This window comes from Octopus bimaculoides, chromosome 18, assembly GCF_046866305.1.
Source record: "Octopus bimaculoides isolate indiv1 chromosome 18, ASM4686630v1, whole genome shotgun sequence".
Taxonomy (NCBI): domain Eukaryota; kingdom Metazoa; phylum Mollusca; class Cephalopoda; order Octopoda; family Octopodidae; genus Octopus; species Octopus bimaculoides.
Window position 1 is genome coordinate 12,141,514 of NC_142945.1, and position 21,649 is coordinate 12,163,162.

At 34.8% G+C, this 21,649-nt stretch overlaps 1 protein-coding gene across 23 annotated transcripts in view; it reads right to left on the reverse strand.

Annotated features, from left to right (window-relative positions):
- Window positions 1-2,291: 2,291 nt before the first annotated feature.
- The window catches only part of LOC106868645 (transcription factor 12), a 145,414-nt gene continuing 126,056 nt past the window's right edge, over window positions 2,292-21,649 (reverse strand). For 6 of the 23 annotated variants that reach the window (XM_089365770.1, XM_089365766.1, XM_089365769.1 and 3 more), the window contains 8 exons: window positions 19,546-19,785; window positions 16,525-16,597; window positions 15,421-15,577; window positions 14,275-14,304; window positions 12,100-12,180; window positions 10,097-10,242; window positions 6,004-6,120; window positions 2,292-3,551 (listed from right to left, as the gene is read on the reverse strand). In XM_089365770.1, the coding sequence (XP_089221896.1) occupies window positions 3,259-3,551; window positions 6,004-6,120; window positions 10,097-10,242; window positions 12,100-12,180; window positions 14,275-14,304; window positions 15,421-15,577; window positions 16,525-16,597; window positions 19,546-19,785 (1,137 nt within the window). In that variant the 3' untranslated portion in view covers window positions 2,292-3,258. Of the gene's footprint in view, window positions 3,552-5,998; window positions 6,121-10,096; window positions 10,243-12,099; window positions 12,184-14,274; window positions 14,305-15,420; window positions 15,578-16,524; window positions 16,598-19,545; window positions 19,786-21,649 lie in introns of all 23 variants that reach the window. The other 17 variants (XM_089365771.1, XM_014914011.3, XM_089365765.1 and 14 more) reach the window with 3 other exon arrangements.

A 21,649-nucleotide genomic window follows, 5' to 3' on the forward strand; every position in this document is an offset into this window, starting at 1 on the left:
ATATATATATATATATATAAAATGACACACACCCCAAACAGTCATGCACACACACCGCATGTGTGTGTCCTTATGCTAAAAGCTCATGGAGAGGAATCTAAATTTGAACTTGCACTTCAGGTTTCATCCAAAGTATGTAATTGAAATGAATTTTGATCATAGAAAGATGGCAGTCGGTAACAAAAAAAGTTAGCAACCAATTAAATATACAAGGTTTCCCCACAATCCATTCAGATAGCAGTTCAATTCGGTCCAGTGTGTTACACCATTTGTTTAGGTTTTGTAACTAATATTTATTTAAACAAGAAGTGAAGATAACTAACGTAGCTCTTTTCTAGTTATTAGTTTTGAAGTAATTAACCACAGTCGTCAAAAAGGACATTAAAAAAAAAGAAAAAAAAGGAGAGAAAGTAAAGTTATATTTTGTCTGTTTTTCTAATTATCTTTAAAATGTGTTAATTTATCACAGATACAAGTTCATTATTGCAAAATGATTTTAACCTTATTCTTTATATTGTCTCTATTTCTTTTTAGATCTTTAAAATATATATATATAATGGATATTTTTAAAACCTACACAAAGAAAAAAAGAATTCCTGTAACTAACTGGACCGAGCTTGCCATGGATCTAAACATTTCATAGGAGAAAAAAAAATATTAAACCAAAGATGACAAAAAAAAAGAACAAACTTTTTTTAATGTTTTGCAATATGTTAAGAAATTCAAGTCTGTTGACTTTTGAGTCATTGTTGTCTTCCTTGCTCCAATTCCACTTTCAAGTTTAGCATTTCAGCCTATCATAATTGCAAATATTTCTCTAGAACAGGAGTTTCAGATCTTAGAAAAGCTGACATATTGCTTTAGAAAAATAAAGAAGAATAACAGTCTAACTTTAGAAATAAACAAACTCAAACCTTAATATCTTTGACTGTCAGATCTAAAGAAGAGAGGGACTGAGAGGACAATTTGTGGCTGCACTGAAGACAATCTTCATACAACAATGAATCACAGACAGCACAGAAGGTAATGAAATTTTTTCAGTGATTTAACTCTAGCAGCCATTTCTACAGTTACCATAACCTTCCTTATTTACATTTCACTTGTTAACTTAGCTGCTTGGATTATTGTTGCATTTCAGGACTTCAGGGTGTGTGTGTGTGTGTGTGTGTGTGTGTACACATACATACATACAAAAGTATACATGAAACAAAACTTGAATTAGCAATGTAGACAACCGCTGGTTCTACAACAGAGCAAGACAAGGTAAATTGCATTTGTATTTGTATGCATTAAAAAATATCAGTTGGTAATTGGTAACAAGTGTCCTGTTCATTAATTAGTGCAGAGTTCATCGAATGGTAACCAACCACTATGTAATCAAACAGGTATTATATGAAACCGGCAGCCTTATTTTTCCTGATTAGTGACTATAATCTTAACTTTTCAAAATGCAATTAACATAATCACACACACATATATATATATATATATATATATATATATATATATATATAAAAAAGAAAGACAAAAAAAAAAGAAAACCCTCTACTCTTCTCTATTTAGTTTCATTATTTTGAACTAAGAAGGAAATTGCAGTAATGTGTGGTGGTCCAGGACAGCAAGCGTTAATATCTTCATCTGTAACATTGAATAGACAGTAATGATACTTGATAATTCAATTGGTTGAGGACTGGTTCATTTACAGTAGATTTATACAAAGTAAACCCCCAAAGATTATCAACAGTTGCCAGTTGAAGATGAAACTCATTAGAAACAAAACGTAGAAGTAGTTGTAGTTGTAACAGCAGCAGTAGCAGCAGCAATATTTTTTTTTTTAGCAGTAGTTGTTAGTGAAGAAATAGTGCTCTGATAGTGGAAGTTAACAGAACTGATACAAAATAGTGAATGAAGCATCGTAAATCAATTTTTTTTTTTTTTTTTTAAGTTGAAGCCTGATGCAGGTTTCTATTGATGATGAAATCTGAGAGAATGAAAAATAATGAGACTTATTTATGTATGCTTGATTCAGAATGGGACATGCTCAAATGCATGCAAATCTTTTTCATTCTTCAATCTCACACTCAGTTTAGGTATCCACACATTCGCCATCTTTAAATGCAAATTGGATGCTCGGAATAGAAATTATAGAACTACAAATATGTAAGAAGTTATATGATATGTTCACAACAGTCAATCTCCTTTTCTTCATCAGTAAAATAAAAAAAAAAAGAGGGAGTCCGTCAACTGCTGTAATCTTTTAGGGGTGTTGTGTTATAACAATAAAACTGAAGTTTATTTTTAGATTTTTTTTTTTAAGGTTTACATTTTTTCTATATTTTCAATATTTTTGGCTTTTAATTTCTTAATAACTGTACATAATAGAAAGGTTAAAAATTGAGGAAATAGAAGAAAAATAAAAAAAAAAGAAACCATCTCCATTTGAAATATTCAAAATAATGAAGAAAAAAAATTAGGCTGTATAGATGGGCAAGATCATTTTTGAGATATGTCACACCACTAATATCTGCATGTCTTTGACTCTGAAGAATTAATTTAGGATCAAAACCATTGTGACAGATCAATAGTGACAATCAAGCTTTGTTCCACACCCCAACCCCAAAGGTTTCTAATTTGGCGTTTTGAAACGAATGTAAGAAGAGAAATGTTGAGATGAAGAGTCTTTTGTTTTGTTTTGTTTTGTTTTTTTTTGTGTGTAATTTTTTTTTTTTTGTTATTTACAACTGAAAGTTGAAAAGGAACCCTCTTATATTCAGTAAACCCCTGAGATTGTTTGGCTAGTTTCTGAGGTTTAAACACTTTCCATAGACATTGCCACTTGAAACGGGAAGAATCGAGATAAATGTATCAAATTAAATGCTAACAAATTCATTCCAAAACGGAAAAGAACTTCCAGAGGAGGGGGGGAAGGGGGGCACTGTAGATAACAGTTAAGTAAGTCAACACAAAATTATGGCTTTCCAAATTCAAACAAGTCTATATACATGTATGTATACCATGTATATGCTATCTTCTAAATGCTGTTTGATAAAAAGGAACAAAATAAAAATTTGAAAAAAAAAAAGAAAAAAAAACAATCATCTTCAGAGTCTTTGTGTTAAAGGGGGGAAAAGATTTTAAAAAAAAACAAAAAAAAAAAAACAATAATGTAATTGTTGCCATCTATTTATAGAAATAGATTTCAAAACACTGAATGTAGTCCGGTAGTATTAAAAAAAAAAAAAAAAAAGTGTGGAAATACTAAGGAGCAGTAGATCCTTGGTAACTAGCAGCAGCCTGAGAGATAATTGAGCTGAGTAAATGTGTGTTGACTGATGAGCCTTGGCCAGCTCGAATAATGTTGCCGTTTGTTGGATCAGGGGAACCCAAGCTACTGGAACCCACAGAACCCATGCTATCAGTCATATCAGTGTCTTGAAATCCAAGAGGACTATTTTCCTGTCCAGCTGCATAACTGCCACCATAGCCTCCCGAGTTGCCAGATCGGCTACCACTTCGTTGTTGCTGACTTCTGCGAATCAACGCCGTGCTACCTGCAAAATACAGAGAAACAATAGACTTCACATGAAAACAATTCTGAGACAAAACAACATGCAATATCAATATGTACGAGGGGGGGGGGGAGGAGGAGGAGGAGAAGTTCCTGGTTTTGGGTAAAAAGAATGTTGTTGTTGTTGGCACTCCATTGCTTACGACGTCGAGGGTTCCAGTTGATCCGATCAATGGAACAGCCTGCTCGTGAAATTAACGTGCAAGTGGCTGAGCACTCCACAGACACGTGTACCCTTAACGTAGTTCTCGGGGATATTCAGCGTGACACAGTGTGACAAGGCTGACCCTTTGAATTACAGGCACAACAGAAACAGGAAGTGAGAGAAAGTTGTGATGAAAGAGTACAGAAGGGTTCGTTACAATACCCTGCCGGAGCCTCGTGGAGCTTTAGGTGTTTTCACTAACGCCTGGTCTGGGAATCGAAACCGGGATCCTATGACCGCGAGTCCACTGCCCTAACCACTGGGCCATTGCGCCGCCACGGGTAAAAGAATATACAGAAGGAATCAGTTAATTATAATTTTATTCAATATATCCCCTCTTAGATTCTAACACTTATTGCAACGGTCCTTCAGTTTTGCTAAGCCCTGGAAAAGAATTTGGAAAGTCGGGCCTCCAATCAGGCCTTTCACGATATCCTTAAAACCAGGAACTTTGCAGCACCTCCTTGTATGCGTTCTCATGGTAATAATCAGTTATATTTCTAAGGTAGCAAGCTGGCAGAATCGTTAGCACACCAGGTAAAATGCTTAGTGATATTTCGTCCGTCTTTACAGTATGAGTTCAAATTCTGCTGAGCTCAACTTTGCTTTTCATCCTTTTGGGGGTTGATAAATTAAGTACCAGTTGAGCACTGGGGTTGATGTAATCAACTTACTCTCACCCCTGAAATTGCTGGCCATGTGCCAAAATTTGAAATCAATAATCAATTAAGGATGCCACAAAGTACAATCTGATAGGAAGCTACTGATGCAAAAGATGAGAGATGGGCGAACATTGTTGGTGAGAAATTTTTGTTGATGCCTAGGGCAACGACACTGCCCTCAGCAAAAAATTATCCACGGTAGTACTGCTTACAGCATCATCACTGTTTAGATGAAGAGGAAAAGAGAACCACACAAATTGGATGGAGATTCTTTGGCAAAGGATCAGACGGATCTGCTGCAGTTTGGAAAGCAGAAAAGCATGAGGGCTACAAGGTGCACAAAGGCACCCTTCGTACATGGGCACAGTATATCATGTAAATATGGTGACTAAAAATGTGATCTCATTTAGAAGTTTAGAGACAAAATAGACAATAAACAATCACAAGATTTTCCATGAAATTAAAAAAAGGTAAAGAAAGCAGTTATTATTCCAAATAATGTCATTATGGCTCAGGCACCAGCTGCCAAAGACAGCTTCCATATTCCCTTGAAGAGGGGCTGTTTATGCTAGCTATTGATGTAGGATATACAAGAGGTAGAAGCAAACCACTGTACAAGCAATAAGTACACAGCAGAAAAACAAGCAATGGAGCAACAGTAAAGAAATCATAACCAAACATAAATATTAGAATGGGCTTATGATTAGTGTACATTATAAAACATCATGTCATATAAATAAAAAGACCTGTTAATTATCTTTCTCAGAAGCTGTTATAAAGCACAGAATCATGCAGAGATAATTCCTAGTTAAAGTATTTTAGCACTGTGTTTTTGATAATTTGGTAAACTTCTCCTGGGAAGCATGTCATAGCAAGCAAGTAATTGTAAGTTTTAGTAAGAAAAATACTGAAACTAAAGTAAAATAAGTTTAGGTTGGATGAGAAAACAGAAAATGGAATATATCCCCCCCTCTGTTATAACACAAGACCAAATGGTGGTTGTCAACAGAGTTCCTCTAACATTTGCATTAAAATCAAAATGAGATGCTGCAGGGAGGTGACCCCTTTAACCGTTCCACATACCAACTTAAACTTCCTTGCCTACTGAATTTTGCAAACACAGATTATCCTAATTTTCTTGAACTATATGTCACGTAGTTATAGAAACAGAGTTGACAGCATTGTAAAAAAATGGTGCTCTAATTACCAATGCTCTTTTTTCTTTAGTGACAGAGTGTGTGAGAGAGAGAGAGAGATCCAGGAAGCTAAGAGATAAAGAACCCAAGATGATGATACTCAAGTATTATCATACCATACCAGAACTATGCTCTTATCTCAAGAAGTTAGAATTCACTGATTTCTGTGTTCTCACTTTTCAGTCATAAGAGGTGTGTAACCAATAGATTAAATCTATTTCAAGTGTTAGTTAGATCCTAGTTCTACTGAAGTTGGGCATGTGTTATGTGCGCACGTGCATGCATGTGCATATTTAAGATAATAATATAAAAAAGAAGCTTGAAAATAAACCAACCGTGCTAACAATATAGAAGCAAGTGGCCATACCTTACCTGCCAGAGCAGCCTGCTGGGCTATCTCATCAGCACTCAAAGCCCGCCCAGGAAGCTCCTCAGTCTTCTCTTCTTCCCTGCGCTTCAAACAGGCTGCTTTGGGATTAAGATTCCTTTCTAAACACACAAGGAAAAAAAATAAAAGGAAAATGATTAAAGTTTGCTGTTATTAAATAAGAAACAAATTAGACATTAATCTTTTTTTTTTTTTGTTTGAAACTAATGCAACAAATCAGATCAGTAATTGAAGACATTGTTTGTTACGATGATGATGAAGAAAGAAAATCCTGTTATTCTCAGCAAAATTATTTGGATAAGAATTTATAAGAGTACAAAAGTGGCCTAGATCTACTTTGATTCTACTTTTGGACAATTATCCCATCCCACAAAAATGTTTCCTCTTTTAACACTATTATGAATATAATTGAAGAGCTTCTCGTGGCCTTCACACCCTATCCTTTGTGCTGCTGCAGCTGAGTGGTCTCTCTCTAGAACAAACCCAGCTCTTCCTTTCTTTATAGACACCTTGAAGACACTCAAGTGAACACCTAACCACTGATAAATAGCAAGTGACACTGAGAGTAGTTTTGAACATGTTGGCTTGTTTTTTTCTATCCTAACAAAAGTATTCACATGAACACACTGTTAAGTCTCATTTCTAGTCCACTTGCTCATATTTTTAAGCATACACCAATCCCTTCACTTCCTCTGTCATCTACTGCTTTGTATGAGCATCCTTTCTCACAAGGTTTTCCAAAGCTAACCACCAAGCTGGAGCAGTCCAGGTGGATTTAGTTTCATCTCTCTCTCTTTCTCCTGATATTTACTGGTTAATATGACAGGTCAGCACTGAGAAAATAAATTTGACCAACTGGAGCAACTAAAAGAAGCTAAAATGTTATTTTTCATTTGTGTTGTCAATAACCCCAAGGTTTTACTATGGCACACACAATCAAATGTTCTACATCATTAAATTACATTGATATAGTCTAAAAATAATTAACCACCAATTACTCTTTTGTTATATTCTACAATCTGTAAGCAAAAGCAGATGTACGGGAGAAAGAGACAGCAAAAATTGTTAATGCCTCATAATTCACACAAGCAAAAGCTGAATGAGCTTTTAAAATCAGACAGCAGAAAAGGAGGATCATCATCATTTTAATCCTCTTTCCCATGCTTGCATGGGTTGGATGGAGTTAATTGAGGCAGATTTTTTAAGGTCACTAGCCCTCATGGTTCCAAGAAAGTAATAAGGCAATATTTCTCCATGACCAGACAGGTTTCTGCAGAATATTGGAAATAAATGACAGTGACATTCATTTACAATTATCAATGCCAAGGTAACGAGGCAAATACATGCATGCATACATGTGTACACACACACACACACACAGTGAGCTTCTTTCAGTTTTCATCCCCCAAATCCATGAGGTTTTGCGCCCCACCGCATCCAACACTAAAGTAGATGTCATTTGCCCAAGGTGGAATGCAGTGGAACTGAAACTGTAACCATGTGACTGAAAAGCAAACTTCTTAACCATACAACCTTGCCTGCACCTAATTGTGAAAATAATAAGGGGACTGAAACCCCAGTAAATTAAATAGCAATTCAAGCCAGTTCCAGAAAATACTTCTACTACAACCAGACCCACTGCTTAACACAGTCTCTGGCAGTTTTATCTAAAAGAATATGTTACACAAAAAAAAACCAAAAAAACTTCAAACCACTTTGGCAAGGGAAGTAAGTCCACATTATCATAAGTAACTTGTTACTTTAGTAGAACTATTGCCATTTAGTAGAACATTGTTCAGGCATTCTCTGAGTGAGATTAACTTCATCACAAAGACAATTCAAAAACCATTTGAAGCAATCATCAAATCCACCACATCATAAATCATGGTTCAGTTGGGGTTGGGATTACACTGCATACTCTGTGAAGAAATTGTTGAAAAAATTTGCTTGAACTGAAATTTCTTTGAGTTCAATTCAAAAATACATAAGTTTTAAGAAATTGTTACGCTTACTACCATATTCTGCCTTAGAATTATTGTGAATTTCAGTGCCCACGCAGGTTGTTTTGAAGCCACCCTAAGCATCAAAGTCTGGTGACTGACCCGAATATAGAGCCAGAGCGCTGACCCTAAAATTTATAAATTTAAAAAACGTGCACAATAAAGCAAATTCTGGAATTAGCTATGTTCTTCAACACCGAAAGTATTCTTCATAATTTTAATAAACAGCCAAGGATTGAAATTGCCATATCTTATGGAGCATAGGTGGTTGGGTCATTTCAGTGCCATTGCTTCTATAATAGAAAATCACTCCAAGATTGTTGGTCTGCACAGAGTCATCAGATTCAAAAATGTGTATTGAAGCAGCTGGAATTTTACATCAAGTTTGTTATAAAAGGGTTGTTTTTCTAGCCTTTGTTCTTAGCAAATTTTTGCTTGCAATTAGACCAGTAGACAAATAGCTTCAGAGTCACAAATGCGAATATACACCATGGCCTTGAGATTGCCAAGAGTGAAATTACCAAACTATGAGACTCTTTAATATTTGACGAGATTCTGAAACAAATGAGTCAATTTAATTTTATTGAGGAATGCATGCATCAAAAAGCTTGCGGGTCCCAATGTTTTTTCAGATTATGTTGCCAAGGCCCTGGTACTATCACAAGATGACTGGATAATCTTTAATCGCAAAATTTATTTCGCCATCATTGATGAAAGCTTGGGAGAGCTAGATAATAGAATTTCAGAGCAAAACAACAGCATGCATTCTTCTTTGGCAAGTCTGCTATACCAATCTCTGAGACATTTTTAGATTTTGATACCTTAAAACCTTTGAGTAATTTAGTTAATTGCTGTCTGAACTTACTGTGGCTAAAGCATACATTTCCAAACAAAACATGATGACACTGCTGGACATTTTTGGATCTTTACATATCATACAGGATGCTTTTCCAAATGTTTATCTATTGAATGGTGCAACATTAACATTTGGGTCCAGCACAGCCACATCGCTTGCGACACTAACTCGAATTATGACTGTTTCAACGAAATATGAAGGAACTGTGGAAATCAAACCTTGTGATGCTTGCTTCTCTTGAGAAATACAAATTAATTATGGACAAGGACGATTTTCTTAAAGTTTTTGCATTGCGTCGCCATAGACTGCAGTTGTATTGAATAAATGTAACCTGATTTTATTTTGTGAATTTTTTTGGAAAATGTAATCAAATCTACAAGCAGTATGATTTTTAGAGTTCTGTTCAGTACCCCCAGCTATCAAGATACCTCCCCCACCCAGTTGCAATCAGCCAGCTATGTACCTGTCACCAGCTTATTGCTCTCTTCAGCAACTAGACAATACAGGTCATTTATCAGTTTTTTTACGGGTTAGTCTTTTATTTGGACTAAATGTTCCATCTATCACTAGAGACTGTGAAATGGTATGTTTAATATAACATAAAAATTAATTAAAAAACTCTTTTATCAGATTTAGGGCCATCACAATCCCATATCAGTTTGAACGACCTTGAGTAAAATGAGCTAAATGTGTGTTTAATATATGTATAATATATACATATTCTAGCAACAGATTTTGTCTTCCCATTCTACAAGTCAACCTCAATATGAAATCCTTCCTAGGCAGATGCCAGGTAAAAGGAAATCAAGAGAGGAAGAGCTGAGAGATTACACAGGTAGGGATACGTGCTGGAGTTTAACCTTATGTTCACATTGATCAAGATCTACAATTAGAGGGTACAGAATGAGACAACTGGGCACAGCTGTTTTGGATGCTGACAATTTGGTGTAACAGGCTGACATTCGGCCTGTTTAAGCAAGTTATTCCAGTGCTGGAGGCAAACACATGCACACAAGCACATGCTCAGACACAGATACATACAGGCACCATAATTTATTAATTGAACACAACTAACAAAAACACTTACTCTCTCCTCATAAACATTGAGAAATACGCATGCACACACACACACACAGAACATGAAATGCTTGTGTGTAACTTTAGCAAAAGTGAACTATGTATGTTATGGTGAAAGCTGAGGACAATAAAAGGGGTCCCTACCTCGTACTTGCTGCTCTAAGCTTGTGATCAGGGTGACTGCCTGCTGTAAGATCAGTAATTTAGTCTGTTGTTTGTCATTTGATAGGTGTAAGGAGCACATACGACCCAGCTCCTTAAATGCTTCATTAATATCTCGTACTCGAACCCTGTATAACAAAAGAAAACGAAAATGTCCAGAAATAAAAGAATGTTCACAATGAAGTTACCAGCCCAACATTTGCATTTTGGTAGGCTTACCGAAATTCAGAATTCTGTTAGTGTACTATTTTGACATTAAAAAAAAAAAAAAAAAAAAAAAAAAAGTCTTTTCAAACTGTTTACTTATTGATTTCTGTCTGTGTGCACTGTACATATAACCCAAGGTAAATGGTATACCCGCAACCAAAACAACTCAAATTACTTTCAAAGCTTAGCTGAGTGCAAGACCGAGAAGATCAAGAGGGAAGTACAAATGTATATGAAGCTGAACGGGGGAAAAGAAATGGAACAAATAATACCAAAGACAGCTAAATGTGTTCACAAAGAGCAACTCAAGTGACAGTTTCACCAATTCAGATGTAGGTAAACCCAAAGCTTGGATAGCAGAAGAAATGAAGGAGTAGGTTTTATTCCAAGTCTAAAGAGGCTGAATGATGGGGCAACTGCTAACACTTGTTAGAAGATATAATTAAATGAGTTTTGTAGTACAGGACAAAATTATGATTCCGATAACAAAAGCAATAGTCAAGTGAATCAAACTCGGTAAGCGAAACTCAAATGACAACTAAGAACCCAAATTCAGGAAGAAAATAATTTCTTGGAATTTAAAAAAAGAAATCTTCTTTTAACAGTTGAACTTTTCAAAACTTTGCACAAATGCAGTTACATATTTTTGGCACAAAGAACAAAAACTTTTCCTCAGTAAAGTCACAAGACTGGTGGTAAATATGAAGTGGAAATAAATAACAGCCTCCTAGAATGTGAAGAACCAAAATGCAAAAACGAAAGGAAAACTACACAAAATATCAATTGTAAACAAAGTAAAATATCATTTAACTTCAGCAAAATCATCTCAAAATACCCAAACTTTACATAAAAGTAAGAAAGAAAGAGGAAGTGAATAATCTAATAAATGGTGCAAACTTTAAAATTGTGACATAAAGAAATTGCCCCACCCTTCCCTCTTGCAGCTAAAATAAGCAAATAACATTCCACAGCCATGAAAATATCTTTATATTAGAAATAGAATCAACAGATAAAAACTAAAAATGTCATCCTGTAGCTCTGTTCCATCATGATGAACGCACATGGAAATAAGTAATAATCTACATTTAATTTGAAAATTATGTTAGTATTTAAATGACTATAATTATAATAATAATAATGATAATAAAGTACACACAATATCTTCAATCTACAACACTGGATACTGTGCGACATCTTCAATATTAATAATAATAACGGTTTATTTTTAAATAGAAAATACAAAAATGATGCCACAAGCATGCTGGCTTAACTAGTAACTTCCAGCAATGAAAAAGAAAAAAAAAAAACAGAAAAAAGAAAAGAAAAATCATTGTTTACAGAAAGCTGAAAATTTAAGAATGGTGAACGTTCACACATTCTTTTTGTTTTTGGTTTTTTACTTTGATTTCCGACAAGTTTCTGCAAGGTGAGTTTCTAAAACAGCTGTCTGCAAGAACAGTTGGGCAAGTTAAACAGCTGTCTATAAGAAGAACAGTTGGGCGAGTTAAACAGCTGTCTGCAAAAACAGTTGGGCATGTGCACAGATGTCTGTTCAAGTTTAAAGTAAAAGGGCAGAGAACAACTTGCATGGCTCATAAGGTTAACAAATACCATTCCATTTTCCTTAAATTTACAAACATAATGGAACAGCTTTAATTCAATGAATGGAAATTTTAACGTGCTTCATGTAAATTATAGCAACACTAGGGAAACAGTAACAACAACTTTATGTCTAAATAAACTTTGCCTATTTCACAACAGAGGAATAACTACAATACCTTTCACGTGCATTATTTGCTTGTCTGCGTAATCTTTCTCGTTCAGCTTTAGCTTCGGGTGAATCATCTTCATCGCCATCACTGCTATTGAAAATAACAAAAGTATAAAATATAGATGACTGCTTAAATATAGACGATTGTATAAAGCACTAACTGTAACATTTTCTACCAATAAAGATAACTGTAAATACCACTTAATGCTTAATCGCTTACAAAATTCAAACAAAGAAATCCACCACTTTCAAACAAAATATTTGCTGTAGCCAGAATTAATTTTAGAGAGTTAATGTAAGGAAGAAATATTTTAAATCCTTAACTAGAACATTTAAAAGACACAAAAGAAAAAAAAATCCATCCAAAACTTTAATAAACTCCCATTTTTTTACATTTCTCATAAATCAGTCATCCCAATGACCCTACATTAACATATTATCATCTTAAAATATCCCTTCATTTTCTATATTAACAATATAACACTTTCTCCAGTAATTACCAGTTAAAGGAAAAGCAAAACTCACATTGATTAGGTCAAAATTAAGCCCCAACAGGAAGCCTCAGAATAGTTTAAACTAACATTAGCATATTATTACTGGGACATTTAGCATTGAACCAGCAAGATTTGAAATTGGAACCAAGAGGGACAAATCTAAATACTGCAATGTAACCTATATTTTCAATTAATCCCACAACTGGATTGGAATTTTCACAACTTATAAATCCCAGCACCTTAATTTTGATAGCATCCTGCATGAGACTCTGCATTTTATACTATAAGACAGTTCTTTAAGTGTTATACTTCAATTTAAATGTTCAGCTGTAATTCTATGTAAGAATCTTTCCAAACTCTAGCTTAATGATGGAAAAGTTAGATTATTAAATCCTTGCAAATTCTTAAAATATCTTCAAAATCAGTTGAAACACATTTTGAATAAATAATAAATTAGGTAACTAAAAGGTTTAAAGATCTATCTATTCATAAGTGAATCCTTACAGAATATCAAACCAGTTATTCACAGCAATGGATTGTTCTTCATCAGCATGTGAATATTTACATGAATAAACTTGAAAAGTTTAAAGAGGGGAAAAGGAAAAAAGAATATTTTTTATTCATTCATCATTTTAACATTCACTTTTTTTTTTTCTATACTTGCATGGGTCCAAAGGTTATTATTGAAGCAGATTTTCTACTGTCAGATCCACTTCTTGTCATCAACATTCACCTGCTTCCAAGCAAGGTAATAATATTTCTCTGTGACCAGACATATTCACATTTACAAAGAGACGGACATTTAAAAGAACAAACCAAGTTTATACATTTGTTTCATTTGTTAAAACAAGAATTTCTTTTTGAAGCTGGATGTTTTTCAGAGACCAAACTGCTTTTTTGCCATTATATCTTTGAGACATTTCAGGAATGAGGGGACCTGCAACCTTCTAGAAGTCCACTAGGACCACTTTTACATAACACTAGGAGAGATTTGACTATTTTGGGCAAACAATTACATATCAATTACATCATTGAGTTCTTTTTGCATTTTATGACAACCACCACCAAATGTCTCCTTCAGTTTGGACATAAATCGCTATTTCTTCCAGGTATGCTTTCACTTTGCAGCAAAACTAATATTTCAATTTTTGCAATTCCTTTCATTAAATTAACAATAAATTCATTAACATCATCATCATCATCATTTAATGTCCGTTTCCATGCTGGCATGGCTTTTCTATAATACAATTGAAACATTATTATAAATTATTTGATAACTATATGTGAATTTTTAACAAGAGATAATTACAAACTGATCTGAACAATTTTTCCATGGCAGCATGGGTTGGACAGTCAGACAAGAACGACAAGCCAGATGGCTGTGCTGAAATCCAGCTGGTTGCCTTTCCTAATGCCAAACACTTTACAGAGGTGTACTGGGTGCATTTTTTCCATATATGCATGTGTGTGTGTTTTTTTTTTCATAAAATATAATCAGCAGGAAGATACAGAAGTATCACAAAGGCCAAGAGTTTTGTGCATGGCAAGTGATAAATGCCACATACAAATACACACACACACACATGTATGTTTGTAAACAAAAGAAATGAGCACTCAGTAAATTTGTGTATGGCACAGATTTGAAAGACATGAAGAAAAAAAAAAGTTATGATAAATAAGCAACGTACACGTCAGGATTTTCCGGAAACAACTTGTTTCTGAAAATATATAAAAATATATTTAGAATAAATTAAACAACAGAAATTAAACACAATTTCTTACTTCTTTTAGATAAATTATATATGATACATTTACATAACGTTACTCAATTTTTGTATTTAGAATCTTAAGGTTATGACAAAGGAAGTAAAAGAAACTGTTCCGTATTGGGAAATAAGTAGCAATCAATTTGTTTGGAAGACACATATCAAGCCATTCAAAAACACACAAAAATTGTTAACTTCGTTTAAACATCATCATCATCGTTTAACGTCTGCCTTCCATGCTAGCATGGGTTGGATGATTTGACTGAGGACTGGTGAACCAGATGGCTACACCAGGCTCCAATCTGATTTGGCAAACATTTAATATTTGGAATCAAAATTTTCACAGGACCAATTGTGATCTGGTCATTGACATAGTTCCACCGCAACTGGTTTGAGATGAGGTTGTTGGTCAGAGTATGTAGGCTCCAGAATTATAAATGTAGTGTTTCCAGTCATGTAGGTCAGTCGTTCTGATTTGTCAATGCCCGGTGCTTATAGTTTATCAGTTAATTCGATACTCGGTTGTACTCCACACATCCTCTCTTCCCTCTTTCTTTCAGTGGGGTCTCCTTTCACATTGTGAATTACAACCAAATACTAAGTTAACTGACCAACTATAACATTTATAATCCTAAAACTTAGATATATATATATATATGCTGACCAACAACCTTGCCTCAAACCAGTTGCAGTGGAACAGTGTCAGTGACCAGGTTGCAGTTGGACAAAACTTTTGACATGTTTATAATAAATGCCTAAGTTAACAACGGATTCAAGCACACTGGGCAAAATGCCAAAATGCTTAGCAGCATGTCATCCGTCTTTATGTTCTGAGTTCAAATTCAACCAGGGTTGACTTTGTCTTTCATCCTTTCAGGGTCAATAAAAATAAGTGCCAGTTGAGCACTGGGGGTCGATGTAATAGACTTACCCGTCCCCTGAAATTGCTGGCCTTGTGCCAAAATTTGTAAGCCTGTAATTGTTTTAGTTTCAAGTCACAGTCCTAAATCAAATCGCTTGCCTAGCAAATACATCTTTGAAATTATTAATAAGCTATCTTGAACTTACCTAGCTCGTTTTGAAGGGGGTGCATTTGAGTTCCCAGGTGAGCTATTTTTTTCCAATGTAATGCTATCACTTTTTGAAGCTTCTGTGTCGGACTGCATTTTGTCAGATTTTTCAACTTTAATCGTTGGCCCCTCTGAGGACTGATTACCAGATGATGCTAGAGAAAAAAAGTTGTGGGGAAAGACAGACCATAATTAAAAAATTAAAATAATGTTAAATGATTAAAACACTTGTTTAAAAAAAGAAACAAAGTACAGAATTCATCATCAGCATCATCATTTAATGCTAGCATGGACTGTATGGTTTGATAGGATCCCTTGGGCCCAAGAACTGCAATGTGTTCCAGTGTGCTTTGGAACGGTGTCTAAAGCTGGATGCCCTTCCTTAAGCCAACAGCTTTACATCATGTACCAGGTGCTTTTTTCTGTGCCACCAGCACAAGTAAGGTCAGCATGCAGCTCACAAAAAACCTGAGGGGAAGTGGGTAAGGTACAAGAGCAGGTTCTTGTAGAGGAGTTACATGGCAAGTGAGAATGTTCAGTTGGAGCTTTGGAGCTGCAAAGACATAAATATAAATAGTGGTGATGAGGAGTTCAGGTGGCTCCTCAAGGTACGAGGTGAGCAGAAGTGAATGGGAACAGAAAAACTAGGAGTGTGGGTGAGTAGGGGTTTGCAAAGAGTGAACAGAGAAGCAAGAGATGGGAAGTAGACAACGTCTGTAAAGATAGAGTAGATGTAAGAATTGCCGTTGTCGTCATTATTATTATTTAATGTGTTTTCCATGCTGGCATGGGTTGGAGGGTTTGACAGGGGCTGGCAAGGCTGGGAGGCAAACCAAGCTCCAATTATTGTTTTGGCATGGTTTTTACAGCCAGATGCCCTTTCTAATGCCAACCATTTTACAGAGTATACTGGGTGCTTTTTATGTAGCACCAGCAATATTAGTGCATATTGCTTTTTACGAGGTACCAGCATTGGTGCTTTTTACATAGCATAATTACTGACAGGGTCACTAAGTACCTTGCAAGAAAGAAGAAAGGCAAAAGGCAAATATAACTATAAGTTGAAACTAAGAAAACAATGAAAGAAATTGACAATACAAACCATCAAATGGTTTCTGATCTGGGACAGCTGATAAACCACCTTGTCCTCTACCCTCTAGCGAAGAATGACTTCCCTGAAATAAAATAGAAAATACATGAATCTTTGTGTATTTGTACAAATGCATCTACACAGAGGAAGAGGGGGAAATTATCAAATAAATTCCATTTAGATAATTAATTAGGTCTAGGGACTGAAACACTTTCTTACAATTAACTTGATTTTGTTACTAATGACACAAATATTTGAAATTTTCCTTTGTTTTATTTATACATTACGTAACGGTAGTTCATTAGTTGTAGCAGTGTATCAGTATTATGGGATAGATAGAGAGAGAGAGGGATATATATATATATATATATATATATATATATATATATATGTATAGGACCACTGTTGGTAATATAAGACTGTCTTGTATTAGGAGATGTAGCTATTTCAGAAAATGACAGAAGCCAACGTACTGGGCTAAAGGATAACAATATAGAGAGATATTATTTGCTTTGAAGGCAACAAACTTGTTATGATAATACTCAGACAATTCCTAACAAGATAAAAAAATTTTTGTCTTGAGGTTTTGCTTCATAACAAGCACCCAATGACATTAAATTTGAGAACCAATAGAAACTGCTAAACAGGATATAATGTGCTTCGATGGTCACACTGCTCAGTACAATATCCACTGATAGTTACATTACACCCCAAGTCTTAGGCATTCATTTAAGCTACCATTTCAACAAAATCTTTTATCATTTGAGCCAAATTCATGTTAAACCTTTTAGCTTTTAGATGACCCTACCAAGTGTAAAGCTTATTTATTCACATTGTTTTGAATCAATTCTGTGTTATAGCTTTAAAATTTCAATGATGTGACTGTTTATGTTTAGAATGACATTGACATTGTAGGGCAAGTGTGAGAGAACATAGCTGGTCAGTGTGAACATAAAACAGGGTGAACACTAGAGCCACATATCACCAATTTAAATGTTAAAGAGTCACTAGGTGTCAACAATGCAAAGAATTTAGAAAGAGTTGGATGAATCTAATGGTGATTATAAAGGTATGGTAGCTCATAAAATTCACTCTGATTTTTCTGAGAAGAAAAAACTCCTGTATTTGGCCATGATTGACAATGATCCCTTCGAAGAACAAAATTTTGAAACAATATGTTACAAATAAAGCTATGAGCTCAACCACTGTAACTCAATAAGAGACAGCAAATATAGTGAAGGAAAAACAATACAGATCGAAGGCTAAAAAAAGTCAACGGTCTAATAAATACATATAACACATTTCAGAAATACAGACATGTATGTGAAGAGGCTTTGTTTTCAATAAGTCAATCTTTTAGAACTCAAACTGGCCACATCCAGCCCAAATATTCTACCTGTTTTATGTTTAAACAGTCTCTCACACCCTAAAATGTTGTCCTAAAATTAAACAATCAAATCACCAAAATTTGAAAGCTACAAGAAAATGCATGATTAATTCAAAACAAAGTGAATAAATAAACATAGTTGATAGAATAATCTGAATGCTAAAGGGTTAAGACACTTTAAGTGCATATCCCATTCAACATCTTTGAGATTACCATCACAACTGTTAACATCATCAACAGACAACAGAGGGATGCTGTAGACTAAGAAAGCAAACAGAGAGAGAGAGAGAGAGAGAGAGAAAGAGAGGTGGGGAGTACTTAGCAATCACCTAACATTCACCTTCTGCTAAATGGTCATGAATAAAAGAAGGAAAAATATCACCAGCTTGAAATGAGTTTGCAATACTCACTTCCATGTTTGACAACCAAATATGTTAAACATGTAAACACTAAACATCATGTTTGGTGCTTTTTTAAAAAAATTTCTGCTCTGTGCAAACACCCACCTAACTTTATTTGTCTATTTTTTCAGTGCATTAAACATATATATCATTCTTCTGCACTTAAAAGTTGCACTGTCTTTACAGCATTGAGTTTCTGTCTTTGTTTACTATAAACAGACAGAAATTTAATATTCTGTATGAGAATCAGACACATGCTTTACGAGAATGAAAATGCAACGGGCTACAGCCCAGAGCCTTGGCGAGCACCTAACCCAATGTAAAGTTACATAAATGAGAAAAATTAGCAAACACACACACATGTAAGTGCATGTACAGACACATACAAGCGTGCACACAGATACATACATGAATACATGCACACACACACACACACACACATACATTCACGCACACAATTTTACTTAATGGAAAGAACAAACCACTCAATGTCAGAAACATCAAAAAGATTGAATAACACTTCACATTGAAAATTCAAGATTCTTCTGACTAAAATAAGCATCTGGTAATCATTTAACACTATATAGAGCTTGAGGCCATGTGGTCAACATAGCATTAAGCATCATACACACATTTTTTATAGCTTTCATCCAACTTACTCGAGCACTGACATTTTCCTGTTTGTTATGCCTAGCTGGCTCACTGTTCCCATTGGTGAACTGTATTTATTTTCCTAACTGTGCCAGTTACAAAATAAACATCATAGTGGCAAGTTCTAACATTCACAAACTAGCTTGGTAAAAGAGCATAGAAACCATCTGTGAGAACTTGGTAAGTATTAATAAAAGCCATATGTAAAAAGTAAAGAGGAGGGTATAAGTTTTAACTGCTTTTAACGGGAAAAAAAAATGTAACTGATATAAAGACAGGAAATTATGAATCTGGCCAGAAATTTTAGGCTTATTACTTTTAATGAATCTATTGTTGTAAAGTTTTGTAATTAATACATTTATAACCGTAAAGAGATAGGATTCATGATATATATTTATATCCAAATTTACAATGGTCATTAATAAATGTTTAAACCCTCGTCCCAGCAATGTTCTCCCTCATATTCAAACAAATTAATAAAATAAATATTAAATAATAATAATATTAATAATGCAAACATTGGGTAATAAACAGCAAAGTCAACATTTTTTGCTAAATATTATTATAAAAGATGAAAAGCAAACTATATCTCACCATATGGGAATCCATGTGTGCAGCAGCTGCCACAGCCATTGAGAGGCTTTGGTAAGAAGGTATATTGGCATTTGGCCCACCTGGTATTCCAGCTGATGTCCCATTGGAATGTGGCGGTGGTTGCATTATGCTGCTTGGACCTCCTGTCAAACCTGGAATCATACCGGGAGCTGGTTGACCTTCGGCATGGTTGCGTAGAACCAATATGGCATCATCTAAACGTTCTTCCATCCTACTTTGCTGTTTGGAGAAAAAGAAAATTACATCATTAATTAATTGAGAATTTACCCTTTTAATGATTTCTTCCAAGTAGGCATGAAGAACACTTCTGGAGAGTAACATGTATAGTCAATAAAACCAACTGTATTCATTTGCAATTAAATATCCAGAAACAGAAATCAGAAGTTGACCTCTGAAATTTGAACACAAAGAGACCAGACTCAATTGCTGTAAGGTATAAAATACAATCTAATGTGCTACTGTTATCAGCAGTTATACACAATGTGATGAAGTAATAATTATTGTTTGCTATTTGTCTGGGTCAAGCTACTTAACAGCATAGCATAGCTGTATGGTTAGGAAGTTTGCTTTGTGACAACATGGTTCTGGGTTCACGATCACTGCAGAGCACCTTGGGTAAATGTCTTCAACCACAGCCCTGAGTTGACCAATGTTTCCCCGAGTAAAATTTGGTCAACAGAGACTGTGCTAGAGTATTTTCACTGCTCTAAATAGGGATTTAATTTCTGAAATTCAAGCAGGTCTTGCAGAAGATTTTGAAGACACAAAAGGTGTAAAAGATTTATTGAAATTTTCTTTGAATTTCTATCTTTCTGGTTTCTCTGTCAGCTTTACCAATTTGGATATAATTGGTATATATTCCTTAAGATTCTCTTTCTGCCCTCCCTTGATGACAACACCATATATCCTATTTTAAATGTGAGACTGTAAGAAATACAAATTTTCTATGCAAAGAGAAATATGTATTTCTGAGTGTGCCTTCTCGCCTTAGCCAGCTCTATATATATGGATATTATATGCACACCATTCTTTTAGTGTTCACTTTTCCATGCTCTCATGGGTTCAATAGAGTTTATTGAGACAACCTTTCTGCAGCCAGGTGTCCTTCCTTCCACCAATCCCCCACCTGTTTTAGCAGAATATTGGAAATGAATGACACTGCTTCTATGTCAGTGACATAATTTACATTTATCACAAGATATCAAGATTCTCTCTCTCTCTCTATATATATATATATATACACATATCATCATCATTTAACACCTATCTTGCATGCTGGTATGGGTTGGACAGTTTGACAGAAGCCAGCCAGGTAGAAGACCACACCAGGCTGCTGTGTTTGTTTCAGCATGGTTTTATGGCTGAACGCCCTTCCTAACAGCAATACATGTCCTGTGATTCAGGAAAAGATCAAATAGATAAAAACAGCGACAATTTACAACTTCAAGAAAATATACTTTCCACAAGAATCCAATTTGATGTCATGCAAACAAAAGCCACAAATTCTTTACATTTTTATTTCTTTTCTTCTTCAATCATACATGCAAGAAGTTTAAAACATTCTAATAAAATATGTATAGAGGGATTTGGGAAAAATACATATGAGATTTGAAAAGATCATGTTGGTTGACTAGGGGTGAGAGAGAGAGAGAGAGAGAGAGATTTCCATTCAAGTGTGGATTTGATGGAGCTTTAAGAGCTGGGTGTTCTTCTTAACCCCTTCAATACCAACCCAACTGAAACCGCCTCTAGATCTGTAGTACAAATGTCTTGTTTTCAAAAGTTCTGAATTGAAATCTTCCACCAAACCTTAGTCACAATTTAAGTTCTTAACACTAGCTTAATGATAAGTAAGTTATTTTACTAAATTCTTTGTTATATTTAAAATTAACTGAAAGAAACACAGAGCATCTCAACAGAAATATAGTAACAAATGGTTAATGAGTACCATCTTCAATAGAAGAATGGTTGCATAACCAGCTCTGTGTGTGTGCTCTTTCCATGTGTAATACATGATACATCTCTATGGACGTGTCATTTCTCTCTATAAATTAGCATCTGTCCAAACCCTAAACTCTAATCA